The sequence below is a fragment of the Podarcis liolepis genome (assembly GCF_965112155.1).
Source record: "Podarcis liolepis genome assembly, chromosome: 2".
Classification (NCBI taxonomy): Eukaryota; Metazoa; Chordata; class Lepidosauria; order Squamata; family Lacertidae; genus Podarcis; species Podarcis liolepis.
Genome location: NC_139555.1, coordinates 58,217,983 through 58,237,755, shown reverse-complemented (window position 1 = coordinate 58,237,755; position 19,773 = coordinate 58,217,983). Strand labels below are relative to the sequence as shown.

The 19,773-nt window shown below is 41.3% G+C and overlaps 1 protein-coding gene and 1 long non-coding RNA gene across 6 annotated transcripts in view; one reads left to right on the top strand and one right to left on the bottom strand.

The window, feature by feature from the left end:
* JADE2 (jade family PHD finger 2) overlaps window positions 1–19,773 on the bottom strand; it is a 144,600-nt gene that overhangs the window by 6,539 nt on the left and 118,288 nt on the right. For all 5 annotated transcript variants that reach the window (XM_083487983.1, XM_083487982.1, XM_083487981.1 and 2 more), the window contains exons 10-11: window positions 8,954–9,071; window positions 739–867 (exon numbers count right to left, since the gene is read on the bottom strand). In XM_083487983.1, coding sequence (XP_083344109.1) covers window positions 739–867; window positions 8,954–9,071 — 247 coding nt within the window. The remainder of the gene's footprint in view (window positions 1–738; window positions 868–8,953; window positions 9,072–19,773) is intronic.
* On the top strand, window positions 11,435–14,178 carry LOC310699782. Its single transcript, XR_014522248.1, has 3 exons — window positions 11,435–11,622; window positions 12,401–13,305; window positions 13,620–14,178. It is a non-coding gene; the product is annotated as an uncharacterized lncRNA (long non-coding RNA).

Here is a 19,773-nt window from a genome sequence, read left to right as displayed (position 1 = left end):
GAGGGGGAGTACCTGAGAACTGCTTGCTTTTCTTCTGTGAAATGGGTATATTGTGGTGCCCACAACTGTTTCTTAGATTTCCAGAAGTGCCTAGTCCAAAAAGGTCAGGGACCCCTCCTCTAGACAGATGGAAACTCCTAGACTTGGATGCACTCCCACGGAGTGAGTGAGTGAGTGGATTCTTTATGATCTAAATAGCCAACTCTTTTCACGAAACACATGGGGTTCACAAATACATTAGTACTTCCTCATCCTCATAAAGAATCAGTTTGGTATAGTGAACTAGTAAACCGAGATCAGAATTCAATAAAAGTTATCTCAGGATCAGCAGGTGGTAGCACCTAAGGGCCTCAGTCACTGGCTGACAGCCCTGCTAAAGGAGTCATATTGAAGATTACTTCACTAACAGTAGAACCTTCTTTCTTTAATGTATGAATTGTTCTACAATACCAATAACAATCAGAGTTCCAGGTTGTGTGGACTCAAGACTCCATCTGCCAGTCCCTGCCATTGGGCATGCTGAACATGTGATATTCTGAGACCTTGCTGGCCAGTGCCCACATGCCTGGGGCATAGCTATTCAGTGCAGTCCTATTCACATGATCACTTAACATGTGAATAAAAGCTTCTGAATGGGGCAATCGTTAAACTTCCCACCCATAAGCTCCATGGGCAACATTTTTAAAGCATTTAACCTCTCCACAGGTGCTAAAGCAGCTTTTTTGAAGCCAAACTTACCCAGCTGCCCCAGCACCAACTCATTCCCCGATTTCCTTTTTTCTTTCTTCTCTGGGCTGCTTTTCCTATCATCTCTTCCTTTTCTTTTTGGGTCACTTCTTCTTCCCTTTGTTTTCTTTCCAGTTTGCTCTGTTTGGGTTTAAAAAACAGAAATCATCAATACTAAACACAACCAGCAGACACTTAGGAAATACAGAGGAAACGAAGAAGAAACAAAATGTATCAAAGTATTACAATGGCTCCTAGTAGAGCGTGAAGTTATATGGAAAAATCATTTACCACCGTTTTAGGAAAGTGGACATTGCAAACTTGCCTTGTGGCCCATGAGCAAAACACCACAGGCTGCAATTCTCTGTCACATAGTCTAAGACTTTTTTTGTTTTGAGACACACGAATGGGGTCACTGGCACACGGGTTTATTTGAATACATAAGATTTAACTCAATGTGAACCACTGAAATAAATAAGACTCCTTGGATTAAAACCAGTATCTTTTAAAGTCAACTACCTCTCTTTGTGAATCAGACTATTAGGTTGTGATTCACAATCCACTTTTATGGTACCAGTTTTGCCCATCTCCAGAAAGTTTGGGTCAGCAGAGCATTCTAGCTTTTGAAGGACATAATCAACTGGTTCTTTATCTTTTAGGACACTTTGCTTATCTTTAATTCCACTCAAAACAGCCCAACGGCTGTATGCAAATGCAACAAGTTCCATTTGTGTACCACCTAAACTTGTTCTGGGTTCCCTCCCCACAACTCTCCAGAGCAGATTTAGGGGCTGCCAGGATAGTGGTGGGAAAATGCCCCATTGTGTGAGTTGACCTCATTCCACAAATACAACAAACTAAATTGAATCCTGCTTCAACATTCAATTTATACAAAGCAATCTGAATGATCCCCAGGATTTATTTCCCTTGGCTGATTCATACTAAAATAACAAGGGACTTTTGTTAAAATATGACTTTTTTCCAGCAAAGGAACTTCTCCAAGCTTTTTACTTCTTCCTTGGGATGGTGAGCATTCTCAGTGAGGTCCTGCCTAGAGCTACTTCTGCTGGAAGCTGCAGAAGAGAGAAGAGCTCTTGTGTGCTCAGGTCCTGATTACGGCTTTCCATAGGAATCTGCTTGGCCACTGTGAGAACAGATCGCTGGACTTGATGGACCACTGGTCTGATCCAGCAGGCTCTTCTTATGTTTACACCTAGGACCGCATTAGGATGCCACATGAAAAATGAATTTGCACACTTGATTCTGCTTGTGGTGGACAGCTTGTTGTAATAGTGTTATGGGAATGCTAACACCCTGCGTTTTAGTAGGCTTCTACCCGTTTTGATGTTATGTGAGATAAATAGACAGCTCATGGTTAGATTACTTGCTTAATGCAAGAGAGTTGCCTCTACATGCTGCCTGGTGGTTAAGAGAGAAACACAGCAGCTACCATGGTACACATCAATAGGTCGTACTATTATGAACCTATTTCCAAGCATGCAGAACGGTCTGGTGTTAAGAGGAAGAATACAAATGGTGGTGGTGTTCAAGAACTGCTGGCTTAAACTAATTAGGCTGTCCTTGGTAGTCACTTAATAAACCCACTGATGTGGAGAATTTATGTTTCCAGGCATGCCAATCAAATACTTCCCTCCCCCCACCCAGCCCTCACAAGTACTGAACTGACTTCCAGGAAGAAAGAAAAGCAACATTGATGTTTGCTCAATTCCTGCCAGCTAACTGGAGAAGGGCAGACCCATTTTTCACTTGACTTAACAAATAAAAGTATCTGGCTTTTGTTTAGATGCTGCAGTGCTTCCAAACAGCAATATGAATGTTAGCCTTTCCGAAAAGGAAGTCTGTCAAAAGGAACAACAGCTGCATTTCAAAGTCTGACAGCTAGGGGGGGTTGCTTTTCAGTTCACGGGAGATAAATAGAAAACTCCCACTTTTAAACGGGCAGCCCCTTCCCACTTCAAGAGGCAATGCCTAAATGATTATTCATCAGTGGCAAAATAAAAAAGCAAGCTTAACTTTACGAGGGCTGTCTCCAAAAGTGAAGTGTGCCAAATGTGTTTCACCAAGAGGTTGCTCATTAACCTCTGTGGCATACATTAATTAATAACTTGCAGTGGGCTAATGATGGATGAGGAAGAATTTTCTCCCTCCAGAAAGAAAAGACAACAGAGGACAAAGACATCTTGGGTCAATCTCAACAATGCATTTTGTTCGAAAAGCATGTCGTTCCGTGCAAGGATAGTAACACTAATAACGAATTATCCACAACACTGATCCTTGTGCCCAATTAAATGCAACAGGGGTTGAGGATATTCAGCCAATTTCCGAGGGCTACCAGCTCCATGCAGGCTTTTGATTCCAAACAATGCCAATTTGGCAGGGCTATAACTCACAGAGTAACTACTTGCTGAGGAAGTAATTTCATCTTTTGTCTAATTGACCCATAATAATAAAAAAGCAAACCTCCTCCATCCCTTGCACCCAGGAATTGGTACAGACATAAATATATTATGTGAAGTACAGTGAGCAACATATGGCCTATAGCACTTCATCTTCCAGCCCACTGCCTCCTACCAGGGCGCCCACTTCATAGAAGCTGCTGGCAGTCTATTGCTCATCTCAACCATTTCCTGCTCTGGAAACCAGAAGTGGGTTAAAGAGAAACCTGCAAGTGCCAGTTCCTGGACCAAAGCTCTGAAGAAGTCAATACCAAAACTTTGTGCCCATACTCCTTAGAGTGGCGATTTGGTATTTTTGTGTATCTGGGGGCGAAACTAGATGAGACAAGGAAGTTGCACAATTGGCTCTTCCATCTCTTTAAATTTTGGAAAAGAGCATCTGGGGAGGGAGGTGTGATACAGACTGAGACTGTTGGGCTGGGGAACAGAGTTAAGTCTCCCATTGCCCCATGATATATTTTTCCAATTTCTTCCTGCAAATTAGTATTTGCCCAACTAGGAGGGGGGCGGGAAATACACTTACAGGCTGCATAAACACAAGTCCTCCTTTACTGTACAAATAAGCAGCTTCAAGAGAAATGAGGGGGGGGGGCTATCTTCCCCCTACTCTCAGCAGCATGCTCCTGGTCCAGATGGTTATCTGTCTCTCCGCCCTCTCTCACCCCAGATATGGTTTCTACTTGCTAAAAGATAGAGAGAGGCCAGGTAACATATTATTCCTTCCATGAAACTTGCCTGGCTGTTCTTAGGGGTGCTGAGAGGAAAGACACTAGTCAGAAACATTGAAGGAGAAAAGTTGCATCTACAGTGGTACCTCGGGTTACATATGCTTCAGGTTACAGACTCCGCTAACCCAGAAATAGTGCTTCAGGTTAAGAACTTTGCTTCAGGATGAGAACAGAAATTGTGCTCTGGTGGCGTGGCGGCAGCAGGAGGCCCCATTAGCTAAAGTGGTGCTTCAGGTTAAGAACAGTTTCAGGTTAAAAATGGACCTCTGGAACGAATTAAGTACTTAACCCAAGGTACCACTGTATTTAACTACTCCTTCAGCAGCTACAGATAATGCATTTTTTTCCTGCTTGCAAAGTGGAGGAGGAGCTGGCAGGGTGGCCTGGCTAGTGGCAACCGCAAACCCGATTATCATGGGCCATAACCTGTGCCATTAATAGCCCTTATATAGTTGCCTATTGGAGTATCACATGAATATACAACCTACACTGTGATATATAGGACAAGCTACAAGAGTTTCCATAACTTCATCCTTCACAAGCCAAGCTTCCAAAGTGACCACAAGTGACAGCACGAAAGGCCACTTTAAGCACATTTCCAAGAAAACAGATTTGTTTTGGAAGTAAAGGCTTCTGGGCTACAGATCAAAAGAGTGAAATGCAACTCTCATGCATTTCTTGGGGTTACTTAATAGCCTCTGTGACCACTGGGATTACAAAATGATGTGCCAAAATTAAACTCCCAGGGCAAGAGTGATTATTTATCCAAACACATTGTAAGTAGAAAGTATGTGTGAAAATGATTATCGCAGGTCTAGCTAGTGACTGCCAAAGCAGAGTGGCATGTATGTGAATGATCTGCATATCAGTCTCAGAAAAACAAAAACAAATTCCTATTTCACTTAAATAGAGGTTGGATTTGTATAAATGGGGAGATAAGCATGAGGCCCATGTATTCTTGTTATAACTATTTTTAAAACCGGTAAAATAATTAGGTGCTCTACCCAGCTGGAGGCGGGGGAGAGGCTCTGCCTAAAGGCTTACAATCATAGAGAGCAGTAAACAAAGATGCTGCCTTATGATTGTGTTCATGGCAGAGATTGCTTTTTCTAGTGAAGCTGCAATTTCTCCTTAAATCACAGAACTGATATTTGTGGCTTGATCCCATTTCCGCATTTGTCACTGGCAAAGCTCCACTTCACTTAACAGGAAGCCGGAAAGAGCTTCTTCAGTCTCAAGTCTCTCTCAATCTCACTAGCTCTTTTGTGGAAGTCTGCATCACCTGAGGCTAGCAGTCAAATCTCAACTACAACTGAAACAGAAAAGACAACTCGGCTCCAATCAGTTCAGCTCCTGTTTAAAAAAATAAAATAAAATCTAAGCTGGCAAATGTGAACCATTTGGAGTAGGCGACTGAAACAAAACACCTGCACCAAAACATCCTGGCTAATTACAAAACCGGCATGGAAGCTGCCATGTGAATCAAATGGTAGCTGCAATATTCTCCTTGACAGCTTATTTTGGCAGGAACAACCGCTAGATTAGCAGGTGGGGACAGTCTTTCCCAAGCATACATGCAATATTAACACACTTCTAATCCAAATGTGGCTCATGGATAATATAGTTCAACTGAATTCTCAAGGTTACCATTATCACCCTATATAAACAACAGTTCCCTTATCTGAAGTCTGATTACATGCAGGCCTATATATACTCTGTGTAAGGAACGCAAACAAAAAGCTCCGATCCAAATTCTGCAGCAAAGACAGGGGTGAGTAGGGAAGGAGTCACAGACAAGATAAGGACTCTCTGTTGTCCAACAACAGCTGGAGGTCCACAAGGCTCCTTTCAGCTATCATTAACCACACCCATGCTTGTGCAGAAGTACCCATGACTCTCTCTGGATACCAGTCATTTGTATTTTGCATGTAATATAGGAACTGAAATTCCAAGATAATATTTGAATATTCTTGTAGGTAGGTTATATTGATTAGTTCTGTCATGATGATTGCTATCTTCACAAGAATTTATTAGTGTATTCAAACAGAACTACTAAAATAAATAAATTATTGTTGCAAATTTGCACGTTTTCAAGAATGCTGGCTGCTTTTGCTACTACAGTTACTGAAAATTCAAGGTCTGCAAAAAAATAAAAAGAAAAAAGGGCAAAGCACTATTTTGAACATATACACTCCATAGAATGTTCACAAAGAAGGACTCTAAATTATTCAGCCTGAAATGAATTTTGTTCCCTTAGTCACTGTGTAACTTGCTGCTGGGGATAAGCATCAATTCTTGATGCACTGAAGGTTTTCATGACATCCCTACCACCTTCACCTTCTGTTCTCCCCGCCCCGCTTAATAGTTCTGCTAATGGCAATATTGTTTGGACACAGAATTTCCAAAGTGGTTCTAATTCCACTGCTATCTCTATTTTCCCGTTTATTTCCATTAATTGAGTGAAATGCTGTTGTTAAGTAATGTCCCCCAATTATTGCAACCCCCTCAATCTGGCGATAATTAAGCATAAATATAACTCCCCTTTTCTGCTATGCAGGCTCCCGTTTGACACCTGACTCCCAACCTAATCTGCAAATCTGCACAAACACGCTGAAGTGAAATATTAGCCAATGAGGAAGTAACCCTAGCAAATTAAGTCTATGAAATGTGTGACCCCCACAGACTGTTGCAGCAATAGGATGAGTCATGCCATTAAAAAAAGGGAAAACACATCGTTCAGAATCAGGCACAGAATTAGGTGACCTTAAACCCACTGGAAATTCTGGAACTTCCCTAACACTTTGTTATATTGTTGTCGTTTCCTTTCAGTAAGAAAACTTAAGATAATGAAGAAAATATGGCTGAGTTTAGACTTCTTTCCTTTGTTAATGCTCTCTTTTTATAGAGAAAAGAGCGCTACACAGCAGCTGACAAAATACTGTGACCCAACCCCCCTTTGTGCTGTCCTGGATGTCCCTGTGCCAGCCCTGCTGGCCTCCGGCAGCGGGAAGTTTCCCCTTCTGCCTGTGTTCCAGGGCTGAGCCAGCCCAGACCTACTGGATGCTGATCTGGGCATGATCACAGCATCAGTCATTTGGATGTCCCCACCCACCTAGAGGGCTGCACATCCTACTGTGGCCCCACTGCTCTGTTAAGTCCTGCCAGGCAGCAGCCAGGGTAAGAACTGCAGTTTAACATATTACTTTTGGCACAAACATTTCTGGACCAGAGCCCACTAGATGCATAAACAATGATCCCCAGTTGGCAGCGAGCGATGCATGAATACTGCAAAAACTGTAAACACCATGCCTCAAAACACAAGTATACAGCAGGAGATCTGTGACATTTCTATGATGATCCCAAATGTATACAAGGTAAAAACACAGTGATCCATTCACACCAGGAGTCTATTCTAACAGATGTTGTTTAACTACAACTCCCATCATCCCTGACCACTGGTCAAGTTAGCAGGGACTGATGGGACTTGTAAAATAGGATTTGGAGGGCCCTACACTGGTGTCCCTGATGTGGTGAGTTTTCTGAAGCTTTTGTCTGCCTCTGCTTGGGTTGCCATAAATGTAGTTATGGGATCTTATCTTCTGCGCACAAAGAAAGTTTGCATCATGGTCAAACAAACGTGGAACCGCACATTTCTCAGGTAACACATTCCTCAGACCCTCAAAATTGAACTTGAGAAGAAAGCTTTCAGCAAAAGAGAATGTGGTCCAGACAGTCCTAAAGAAACCCTAACCACGTGATGGCTTCTGAGGAGGCTCCAAAGCCACAAACACAACAACTGACTGGAAACTCTGCCAGACAGCCAGATGCTCCTTCTGGAGAAAATGTTACATAGCTTTGAGTTTTGGGTTCTGTGCTCTTGTTGCAAGAGGGGATTTTTTTTAATTTTCAATTTACAAGATATGGACTCAACAACTATGTGCTCTTTGGCTGGGTGTGCGCCTTTTCAAAGGAGCTTATTTTTAAAATCTTCCGATGGTTGCATGCACCTAAAGGCTCTCCTTATTAACGGATAGCCACAACTTAATTTGCAGATAAAGCTAAGAGCAAAGAGGAGCAAAAAGATCAGCTGCCAGCAGTTCAACCTTTGATCCTTAATAGAGTCAGAGGCAGTTGCCAGGAAGCCAGTGTAACTGCTGGCAAACCATGCTAGCGAACCAGATGCTGCCACTAAAAACACTAAAGTCTAGAGCCTTGGGGGCCAAGATGAGCAATAATAATCCAAAGAAGGTGGGAAGCAAACAGCATGCTTCTGCAATAGGATTTCATAACAGGTTAGGTTGATTAAACAGAATTTAACTAATGCAGTTAGGATTTCTAGCTAATTTCTACCTTAGATGTGACATATGGCTTGTTTGCACAGGGTCAGCCGGAGCTGCGATATCAGGTTCTTCTGCAAATCAGGAAATTAAAGGATTTGCCCTGATGTCTTGCTAACTATGTGAAGATGATTTCCTATATGTTCAGAAGGAACCTTGTTGCTTATCCCCATTAATAGCTGGGTGATGACACACTGGCTTACCTTTTAAACAGCTACAGCTTCTACTGTGTAAGTAAGCTAGACCCTGGGTAGCTAATGGCAAACCAATTAACTGTAGTACCATTTCAGATTTTCATGGCTTGGCATTACAAATGAATAATAATTAATTCTCTGGAATGGTTAGGTGGTAGTTTCCTATTATAACAAAAAATATGTTTTTATAAGTCATGTTATGACTTAACATAGTGACATTAAGTGTTGTTTTTTTAAAAAATCTCTGACCGTTCCTTATTTAAACTGGCTTGAGGAAGTGTAAGAGGGAGTGAGTATGACATCCAACAAAGTTGAGCCCCTGCAGCTTATATTTAGAAATTAAGCTCTTGAATTAATGCATCTTTACAGGAACACATACATACCCATTACCAAAAATAAATAAATATAGCAAATAAATAAATACAGCAAACACATCAGCAGTAATCATTATGTTGACACTAGGTTTTTTGGGCCCCAGAAGGAACATATACCTGGGTAAAGGTCCTTCTCAATAAGTTTCATCTGAAGGTGGAAGATCTGTTCCTGGAGTTTGCAAATGGAGTGCTTCATTTTCTCTCGCCTTGTCACCATGTAACAGAGATTCCTAACCTGCAAAACAGAATAAGCCCGGTTTCTACTTTAGTAGTGAATTCTGACAAAAATCCACTGGCATCTCAGCTACTTAAAATGCCACCCCATTTCTCTGCTTATCCTTGCCCTCTTGTTTATCATGATCAAATCTTTCCATGGCACACTTTGTTTCTCCATCTTTCATGCCTGCATTCTTGTACACTCTGGAGGCAGTTTAAATAATGCAAATACTGCGGGCAAAAAACTACCAATAAAAGAAACATCACCCTCTTGGATCAGTTATCAGCTAGATACCTATGAATAACTGACAATAACCTAAAGCAGGAATGGGTAAGCTGTGGTCCTCCAGATGTTGGTGAAATACCCACCATCCCCAACCATTGGCCAAATTGGCTGGGGATGAGGAAGTTGGGGTCCAGCCATATCTGGAGAGTGGCAGGTTTTCTATACCTGGGCTCAAGGCAAAGGCTGTTATAAGCTGCCTTTGACCATCAGCAGAGGCCGTCTGGCATCTAATTCATGTAATAGGATTGGGGGGTAGCTTATCTACCTTTTCATGCAGCAATTGTTTGCGAACACAAGATGCCACAAATATTTTGTCCAGTCTTAATCCGGGAATGGAGTTGATCTGTGGAGGGCAGGAGAGAGGACTACACATGGCATGAAGTGTGGGTTCTTCTGGTTATGAGAGCAAGAACTATGGTGAAAGAATGAGGGAAGGTGAAATGTGCAAATTGCACTTGTCAGAAGGCACCCTGTTGGAAAACTTGCAGCAGTACCTCTCTCAAATAAGTCCCTGTACTTTCTTATACCTTAGTGCAGGTAAGTGCAGTGCCTTTAATGTAAAAAGTATTTTGCAATCCACTTCTCATTTTTTCTCATAGTAACATTTGGCAGTACATCATTGTCCCCATTTTAGATACAAGGGGCAACAGTCACTGGGGAGTTATGCAAACCCCACTGAAATTAATGGGGACTGTGTAAGAGAACTTCATGAAGGAAACAGAGAAGAAATAGTGGTGTAAAGACTATCCAAGGGATCAAGGAATGAACAGAACTAATCATTTCAAAAATAGTTCTTTAAACATTTTCAAGAAAATAAAACCAAAATCAAAGCATATTAGCTAAGATAATTAAAATAAGAAGGCTTGAATTAAATCCTACAGTTTCCAAACTACTAAAAAACAACAACAACAACAAAACCTTAACCTGCACATTCCAGTTTACACATGGCTAGTTCTTGGGGTGGGGGAGTCTCCCTAGATCTTGCCTTTAAATTGGGTTAAACAATTCACTTTCTCAAGACCCTTTTCTCTGAATCAGGAGAACTTCCATGAAGAAAAAGAAAAACAAAGGAAATATTATTTCTTCTGGGTCCTTGTTAATTTTAGGTTGCCTTTAAGGAATATTTAACTGCTTCTTTGCATGTTTTTGAAACTTTAAGGAAGCTTACAAACTCTTATAAACATAATATATAGACCATGGCTGGTGCTGGGGAGAGTCAAAGTAACTTCTTTTAAAGAGGAAGTAAAATGCGGTAAGCTACCTATGTCTCTGTTAGTTAAGGGTGATGTTTTGTTACCCAAGATCAGCACTTTTTTTCTAGAAAAAGCGGTGGCATTCACCATGAATACCTCCCTTGTTCTCTTATAATGGCAATGACGCCCAACTGAGAGGTTCCAGAACTGAGTTCCGGCTGAAAAAAAAGTCCTGCCCACAATATTGAAGCCTTTGGGAAATGTTTGCAGCTAACATGTCTGCTCTGCATTAGAAGACCATTTTAGGAAATGCCAACACCCCAATGCAGTTAATGTTAGTTGTAACTAAGGCTGCAGTGCCAACTCTTGACAGGGCTTTGCAGAACTGTGGAGCCATCACTGCATCTGCAGTCTAATCACTCATGGCAGTCACAGCAGAGGGGAGGGTGGGCAAGTTGATCAAGCCCAATTCCCATGCCTGCTGCAGCCTGAAACAGCAACTGGTTCCGGACTGGGCCTGAAGCAGACAGCTATGATCCACCTCAAGAGCCAATGAAACCCTGCTGTGGGGCTTTCTGCCGGCAGCAATACGACCAGTGGCCCTCCTGCGCACATGTTTGGTGGCCAGTCAAATCAGTCAGCAGAGTCGAGTGGAGTGACATTGCCACTCAAGCTAAACCTCACACAGCCTGGCATAAGAGTGAACTTTGTCAGTACTTACTACAAGTCTTGACGGTTGTGCAATTGCAATGACTAGCAAATATTAATGAGTCATAGCCTGGGGTAAGAAAACCTCTGTTGTGTCTTGAATCTTTTAATAATTATTGACAAATAAGTCTCTGCTTCTTCTAAGGAAAATTTTCTACCCTACACTTGCAGGGCACAACAAAGTTCTAGGCTGGAAGAGATGAAAGTGTCTCATTTTATCCTTCTCATACAATAACTCATATCCTTCTCATATGACAATGTCAGCCAGGCAGGGCTGAGACATAGTGACTTGGCCAAGGCCACTAAATGAATGTCAAAGATAGGAAAGGATTGGACTTTGGGTCTTCTGCATCCACGTCCAAGCTCAAAATCCAGCCACTATGGTACAACCGCTCTCAAGCCGGCAACTACTGTGCGACCAGAGGCAGCCCAGCTGTCCTTCCTTCCAAAAAAGATTGAGCTATTGGTACAATGCATTATTTTGTTTGAGCATGGCTCTGGTAACGGGAATGAACTTTAAAATCACAACATCTGTAGGATACGTTTAATATAATTAAAACCTACTGTTTTAATTATACAGCTTGGTTCAGGATGTGTCTATATAAAATAGTACTTTTATGGAATTCTGCAGTAGAACTGCAGCAAGTTTTTCTGTCATTACGTTTAAAGGTCCTGTGTTGCTAGTAATAGCTTTGTATAGTGGAAGAGAATTATACAGCAAAGACTCAGTTTGCAGACACTGCTGGAGCCTTGAGGAGCAGGATTGATCTACAAATGTCAAAAAGATACAGTGGCCCACTTTGCATGGCATGGTAAACCACAGTTAATGGTTCACCATGAGTGCATCTTTCTGGACTATTTGTCGGCTCCCTGCTAGCATGTAAACTCTGGCTTAAGTGTTATATCCGAACCAGGGATTATGGTTTGTTTCACTCCAACAAACCATGATCAGTACACTAACAAACTTTGGCTACGGATTGTGGTTTACAAGGAGTGGAAAAAACCACAACTCTTCATAGTGCTAAGACAGGGGATGTGGTTTAATACTACTGGCTTTGTTTGTCCCCACGGACAACAATCTGCCACAGAATTTTCCAAACGCTTCTTTAAAAAAAAAACCAAAAAACCCACAGAAAACAATAACACCTTTCTCTCTGGCAGGTGTACAGCAAATGACAGTGCTTCTAAAACAAACCCAGTCACCCAAAGGTCACTTCTGTCTTGCTTCCTTCAGGAGAGCTGCTGTCATTTCACCAGTGACTGATGACCCAGTTGCAAGAAATCCCCCTCAGAGAAAAGCTCCATTCAGCATAAATACTGTATGCAGAGGGAATGTCAGTGGTAAAAGAAAACCTTGTACCAGTTGGCTATCCTGTTTCAACAGCATAGCTGTTCAGGAGAGAGCAAAGCCCAGACACAGACCAAAAAGAGCTGTTCAAGTGTCAAATTACTTCCCGACACATTATCATGCTGAGGCAACTGCAGGGGTCCGAGACCTCAACCCCTGACCCCTGAAGTTCAAGATCAGTCGTCAAGCAGAAGAGCTCCTGATTTTTAACATTTGCTTTTCCAAATCAGTACAGGGGCATGAAAAGCCTGTTGCTAATCTCTAACAGGACTTCATTGATGATTTAAGCCACCCTGTCACACAGTCAGAGGCACAGTGTGAAGTAAATATAGACTTTACAGGCATCTAAATATACCCATCCTCTTCTGACCTAAGTCTGCCCTGGTTCATTCATATACTAACTGGGCCAAATTCTGATTCATTAAAGCCCTGTGCAATGCTGTTACACTCATGCCCATGAACAATAACAGCAGCTGGTATGAAAATAAAGCTTTATTCACGTAACAAAAAATCTCTCTGGAGACCCCTACTTCAGAATCCCTGCCACCTCCTACCTGCATCAAACTTTTAAGAAACTGTGCTATTTCATCAGGACCTTACCCACAACTGTGTATAACAGGCACTTGGGGGGACCCAAAATAAGCAAAACCAAAAAGAAGTTCTGAACCAATTTAAGCACAAACTCTGTGTCTTGCATGATGTTTAGCTCATTAAATTTGTATACAGATTTACAGTGGTGCCTCGCAAGACGAAAAGAATCCGTTCTGTGATTCTCTTCGTCTAGCGGTTTTTTCGTCTTGCGAAGCAAGCCCATTGATGGATTAGCGGATTAGCGCTATTAGTGGCTTTTAGCGGCTTATCGGATAAGCGGCTTAGCAAAAGGGGGGGAAAGGAAAAAAAACCCGCAGGAACTCGCAAGACATTGTCGTCTTGCGAAGCAAGCCCATAGGAGATTCGTTTTGCGAAGCACCTCCAAAATGGAAAACTCTTTCGTCTAGCGAGTTTTCCGTCTTGCGAGGCATTCGTCTTGAGGGGCACCACTGTACATTAAAAAGTCCTGAAGCGATCTCCAAGCAAGTAAAGAAAAGGGGTGGGTGGGTGTTGAATTCAGCAAAGTATTTGCACAAGAGGAACAGTGTCCAAGGTAGGAAAAATGACTAAATTCAGCTCCTCCCCACCCACTCCAGAAAAAAGAGAGTTCCCAATAGCTATGCGTGTGCAGCCCTAATAGATGGATCACAAATGCATATAACCAGGCAGAGGGCCTTTTCGGTAGTGGAACCCATCCTGTGGACTTCCCATCAGATGTCAAGAAAATAAACAACTATCTGACTTTTGGAAGACATCTGTAGACAGTCCTGATTAGGTAAGTTTTTAATGTTTTATCATGGTTTTTAATATAGTATTCTGTTGGAAGCTGCCCAGAGTGGCTGAGGAAACCCAGCCAGATGGCTGGGGTATAAATATAGTTGTTGCTGTTGTTGTTGTTTACATCTACTTGTGTTTATGAATCTTCTTCCAACTAGGGACTGTGCATGTGGAAGCTTGATTCCATGTTTGTAGGCCAATTGACTGGATTAGGCTATGTGTATATAAATAAACAAATCCCCCTCATAACAGCATTGTATTTCTGAAGAAAAACTGTGGGATGGCGTGAACGTAGGGAGGAAAAGTAAATTCTCACTGGAGTGCTTAATGCACAATGTCATCAACAGTATTTCCAGTAATTTATACAGACATAGAATGATATTCACATAACATTTTTCATTCTTCCCCCTCGCTTTTTGGTGGGGGAGATGAATATCCATCTCTTTAGTAAGCCTTGGCTATCCATGACTATGCATCCCTTTGGTAAGCTTTTACAAAACAGTGCAAGTATTTAGGAGCCTGTGTATCTCTAGCATCACATTTGATCTGCCCCTCACCATTAATCTCTGCAAGCTGGAACCAAAATAGTAAACAGAGTTGTTTGCTTGCTTGTCAGAGGCTTTTTTTGAAAGCTATATGGTGAAAGAAACACCATGAATTTACACTTGCCCAATTATCTGGGTTTCTTCTGTCTTCACTGATGAATTAATGTGAGTGAGACTTTGGGCAGTGAGCTTCCTGGATCTTAATTGTAAATAACCAGCAAGACAAATAAAAACAAGGGCCTGTTCCTTATGTAATTAAGGAGGACAAACCCTGCACTCAAACAATTATTCTTTTCTCTGGGTGCAGTTAAGAAAATTGCATCCAGACTGGGTGCATTTTCACTGCAGTGTTTATGTCAGAGTAGACCTACAATGTAATCCTTCTAGGAGACTGTCACCTGCACAATAGTAACTGATGTCCCAAAATTTAAGGTATTACAATTTATGGTTCTTTCTGCTTCTGAAAGGTGTTTGGTGGGGAAAAAATACCCCTGAAATCTATTGGTTTTTGTTTTTTTTGCCACTGAGGTGCTTTGTTGTCCCTATCTATATTAACATATCCAGGTAAAAAAATGCCCATGCAGTTTTGCAAGCAAAAACTGACCCAGTGAAGCATGCAGGTGCCCTTTTTCTGACAAAACACACATTGCTTTGCATGGGGGCTTTTTACCACCCTAAGACACAATGGAATCTAGACTGGGACAGCGCATAAAAAAGGTAAAGGGACCCCTGACCATTAGGTCCAGTCGTGACCGACTCTGGGGTTGCAGTGCTCACCTTGCTTTTTTGGCTGAGGGAGCCGGCGTACAGCTTCTGGGTCATGTGGCCAGCATGACTAAGTCGCTTCTGGCGAACCAGAGCAGCGCACGGAAACCCCGTTTACCTTCCCGCCAGAGCAGTACCTATTTATCTACTTGCGCTTTGCCGTGCTTTAGAACTGCTAGGTTGGCAGGAGCAGGGACCGAGCAACGGGAGCTCACCCCGTCGCGGGGATTCGAATCGCCAACCTTCTGATTGGCAAGTCCTAGGCTCTGTGGTTTAACCCACATCACCACCCGCGTCAGTTTCTTAATTTGGTCTATCAAGGTCAATAATGTGAGGGGCAAAAGAATCAAAGAAACAGGACAGTGGAATACTTTAAAATTGTCACATCTGTGAATGGGTGGTTTTGTTTCCTTCTTTCTGTCTTTATTGGGTTGTTTTTTTTAAATAAAGGCTTCCTGGAGTAACATGAATACAAAATATGATGTCAGTTTGGAAGTAAAAGCAATCAAAAGTGAATTGAAAATATCACTAATTCCTCAATAAGTCCTAATTAGCCAGAAAAAGAACACCCTCCTGAAACGAATGTGTGCTGTAACAGTTCAAAGGGAACTAAATATGCAAAAGCAGAGGGCTTGACTTTACTGATACAAGCTCATTAAGGTTTTAAAAGGGTTTGAGTAGATTGGTAAAATGCATATTGTGCACCAAATCTAAAAACAATCATCTTATGAGGATATAATTGTGAGTTTTATTTATAATTTTATTCACGGCAGCTCTGACTGTGCTCTCCCATTGCCAAAGCAACAAAGGTCCTGCGTGAGTGCAGTAGCCCGAATCCTGGATTCAATACAATGCTTCAATAATACACAGCTCCTGGGTTTGGCTCCTACTGCACAATTACTTTTTAGGGATATAATCATATGCATGCTTCTTTGGGAGGAAAGCCTTCCGAACTCAGTGGGACTGAGTTGTGAATAAACATAGGTAGGATCAGGCTAAAAGTTTGGTTAAGCACTCACAGGATTAAGTAGTTCCTACATGGACAGCTAATCCTGAATAATAACACAAGAATCAATCTGCTCACGGGAACAAGCCTTAAATACTATAAGATATGACACCTCCAGCTAATAGATGAGGCTTTCAGTATTTTCTAACTCCTGTGGGTACTCAGTGATCAAAGAATGCTTATTTTAAACCTATCAATTATGTTTCTTTTGTTGGTTTTTTGTGGGGAGACCAATCATTGCTTAAATAGCTGCCTATTGGTAGGAATTGTGCCAGATATTCTGCCCTCCTTAACTTTAGGTTTGGGTGGATAGTCCACTTTGCTCTGTGAACTTCCCTTTCACATAGTCCACTTCTGCATTAGGTTCAGATCTGTAAATTTATACCAACTCAAGCCATGATTACACTTTGCAACTCCTTTGACACTTTCCCCAGCTGCAATATCTGTAACTGAAGATAGCCAACAAGGGGCCTCTACATGAACTTTCAGGCTGTAACCCAGGGCAATAAAGCAAAGATAGTCTCTAAACTAAATACTATGGACTGCTTAGAATCAAAACCTGGTGGTGAAAATAGACTACAGAGACTGGGAATGGTGTGGTATAAAAACGGGTTAAAAGAAATGCGGACAACTAGTTGTGAAAGGTGGGACAATTGAGGTGAACCAACAGAGGATGATGGGAGGTTTGTGGCATTAAAAAAACCGGGTGGGTCTAGAAATTGGGCGGCACTGTAACGGGAATAGTAGGTTTTTATGGAAGAAGGTTTAAATAGTAAAATGTTTGTCTTATCTGTAAAACACCCTAGAAAGCAGTCTTCACACTGTCAATATATCCTGTATGCTCTTTTTGATGATCCCTAGGTGAAGTTTTCTATACATTGCTTGCTTGGTCTTATAATACACACATTGAAATATACTGAGACAGCTCCTAGTCCCACCATAAAACTGGTGGAGGAAGCAATAAGAAAGTGGATGACAGAGAAGGAAGTTGGTGCAAAACAATACCATCTTATCTGCATAAACGTATCATGACTGCTCTAACAGTGATGCACTTTCCTGTCAGACCTACATGGTTTGGACTGCAAACCCATACAAAATGTTAGTATTATCTCAAGAAATTTTGGAAGGTCCTGTTTTAGAGGTGGAAAAGTTTTTAGAAAAAACCGGTAAGAATAAATACTCAAGACTCAAGTGTAGAAATGTGATTTATGCACTATATATTTTATGTGATCTATATTTTAACACACACCTTTCGATTTATTATGGTTTGAAGTGAACATCAGACTGAAATCTCTTTACAAGGGAAACAGCTGCCTCTGGCAAGATATATGTTAGAATGTCTTTCAGTTTCTTAATTTATATATCTAAGAGAAAAATGCTTTTTATTGGCCATTTAACTACTTTCACCAGCATTGCTAAAACTACACACACACCATAAAAAAGCTGCACTTCTCTGTCAAGTAACTGAAAGATTATGAAGCTTTGCTGAAGTTGATTAAGATAAATTAATTTTTACAGCTGCATTGTTTTGAATTCACTGAGTCTCGGGGGAAGTTAGGACAGTGGCTCTCGGTGGAAGATTGTTTTGCTGTGTTTGTCTTTGTTGCTAAAAACACAGCTTCTACACCCTAAAATTACAGAGATCAGAAATGTAGGCAAGAGAATCATTTTCCTATGTTACAGGAAGAAAATAAAGGGTGAAGGGAATGTACATGGCTGAAGAGCAATCTTGTAAGTCCAACACAGTTTCTCAATGCATAATCATGTCATCTAGGATAAAGGTTATATCTGGTTCAGGAAATCTCTATTCCACTTTTAAAATCTTTTAGTCCAATTCTAAAGATATTTCAGATTGGCAAGAGTCCCCCCCCCCCCTTTTCAATCCATGCCTCATCCTGTGATCTGTCACTTACTGTTCCTGTTTAATGCAGGATCCTGCCCCTTTACCCGCTCCACAAAAACTAGTACTTTATTAAAGAACTTGAGCTATTAGCCTCAACTCAAGTGTTGTGATATTCCTCTTCTTGGCCCTGTTCTTGTTCCTGGTTCTTTTGAATTGAAATGGTGTCAATAGTGGTTTTTATGAACAATATTGTCCTAGATGCAATTGTATCTTATGGATAAAGTTAATTTGGGTTCTTATATAGTTTTTAATATCAATTAAAATATTTGTAAAAGAGCAGAGAAAACAGGTTTCTGACCATGAATTACATCATAAAACAGGGATGAGGAGCTTGTGGTCCTCCAGATGTTGTTGGACTGGTTGAATCTAACAAAATCAGGATGGCCTCAGGTGCCCCATCCTCATCATAAGAAGAGATCTGGATAGCATTTTGGGGGCATGATGCTGGTTTCAAACCTGTTTTCAAGACTGTAGCAGCAGCTGGTGCAGAAATAATAATGAGTTGGAAGAAACTTAACACTAGCTGGGTTTTTTTTTTTTTTGAGGGGGTAAAAAGGTGTCTTTTTTTAAAGTGAAGCATTAAATTCCTTCATGAAGAGCAATTTCTTTGGGTCACTTCATCTCTTACATACAGAACACTTCCTAAGGCCCAGTGGCATTTATACACAAAATGCATGAAGTCCCCCAGCTTCACATGGTAGAGATCAGGAATTGCATTTCTGCTGAGTACTGTTTATGGTAGAAAGGCAGGCGATACATTTTAACATAAGCACACATATAATCCTAGGCGAAAGAATCAAAATTAAGTGTGAATACAGTGTTTTACAAAATGCTTTGATTCTTCATCTTCCTCCCTGATCAGGACGGATCTTATATTTTCATGGCTTATTTGAACCTCCACAGTTTCACCTCTGAACCTGGCACAACTAGGGCAGTCCGTCACAAGGATGACACCTGCAATATCCTCTGTCAGTGCTTACCCCTTGTACATTTATTTCCATGCACTATTAAATCCTCTTTGCTTCCCATTCCTGGCTTTTCCTTTCTGCTTCTCTGTGTTTTCCTTTCTCAAGAGATGTTCACTAGGCAATTTGTTTTGTGTCTTCCATCTCCTCAGTTGTTTATGCAGTGCCAACTCCATCTCCTCTACTGCCCCCACCTCCTCTACTTTCTGTAGCATCACAGTTGGTTCCGCCACTGTTTGTTTTTGTATGCATAGCTAATAAAAGAGAAATTTACAAGAGTCCAAGAGTTCTGGCAACGTGGAACTTCAGAAAGCAGAACTCTAATAAATTTCCTTTTACTGTCTTGCATGCGGCAACACAGCCTGCACTAGACACAGCAGGGGAAAAGTAGGGCAAAACAAAAGTAGATGAAGGTCTGTCATCATAAATTGTTACACTGAGCAACTTCACAAACATTGACCATTCCTTTGAAAAGAGTATTAACAAAGCATTCCCTGGCCTTATCTAGAAACTGATTCCTACTATAAAAATTAATCACAAAGAATAAATTTAATGAGAAAAGATACCCTTCTGTCTATGCTATCCTAGCAGTGTGCTTTTAATTTGCTTAGGAGGGACCAAAATGTGTGGTGGG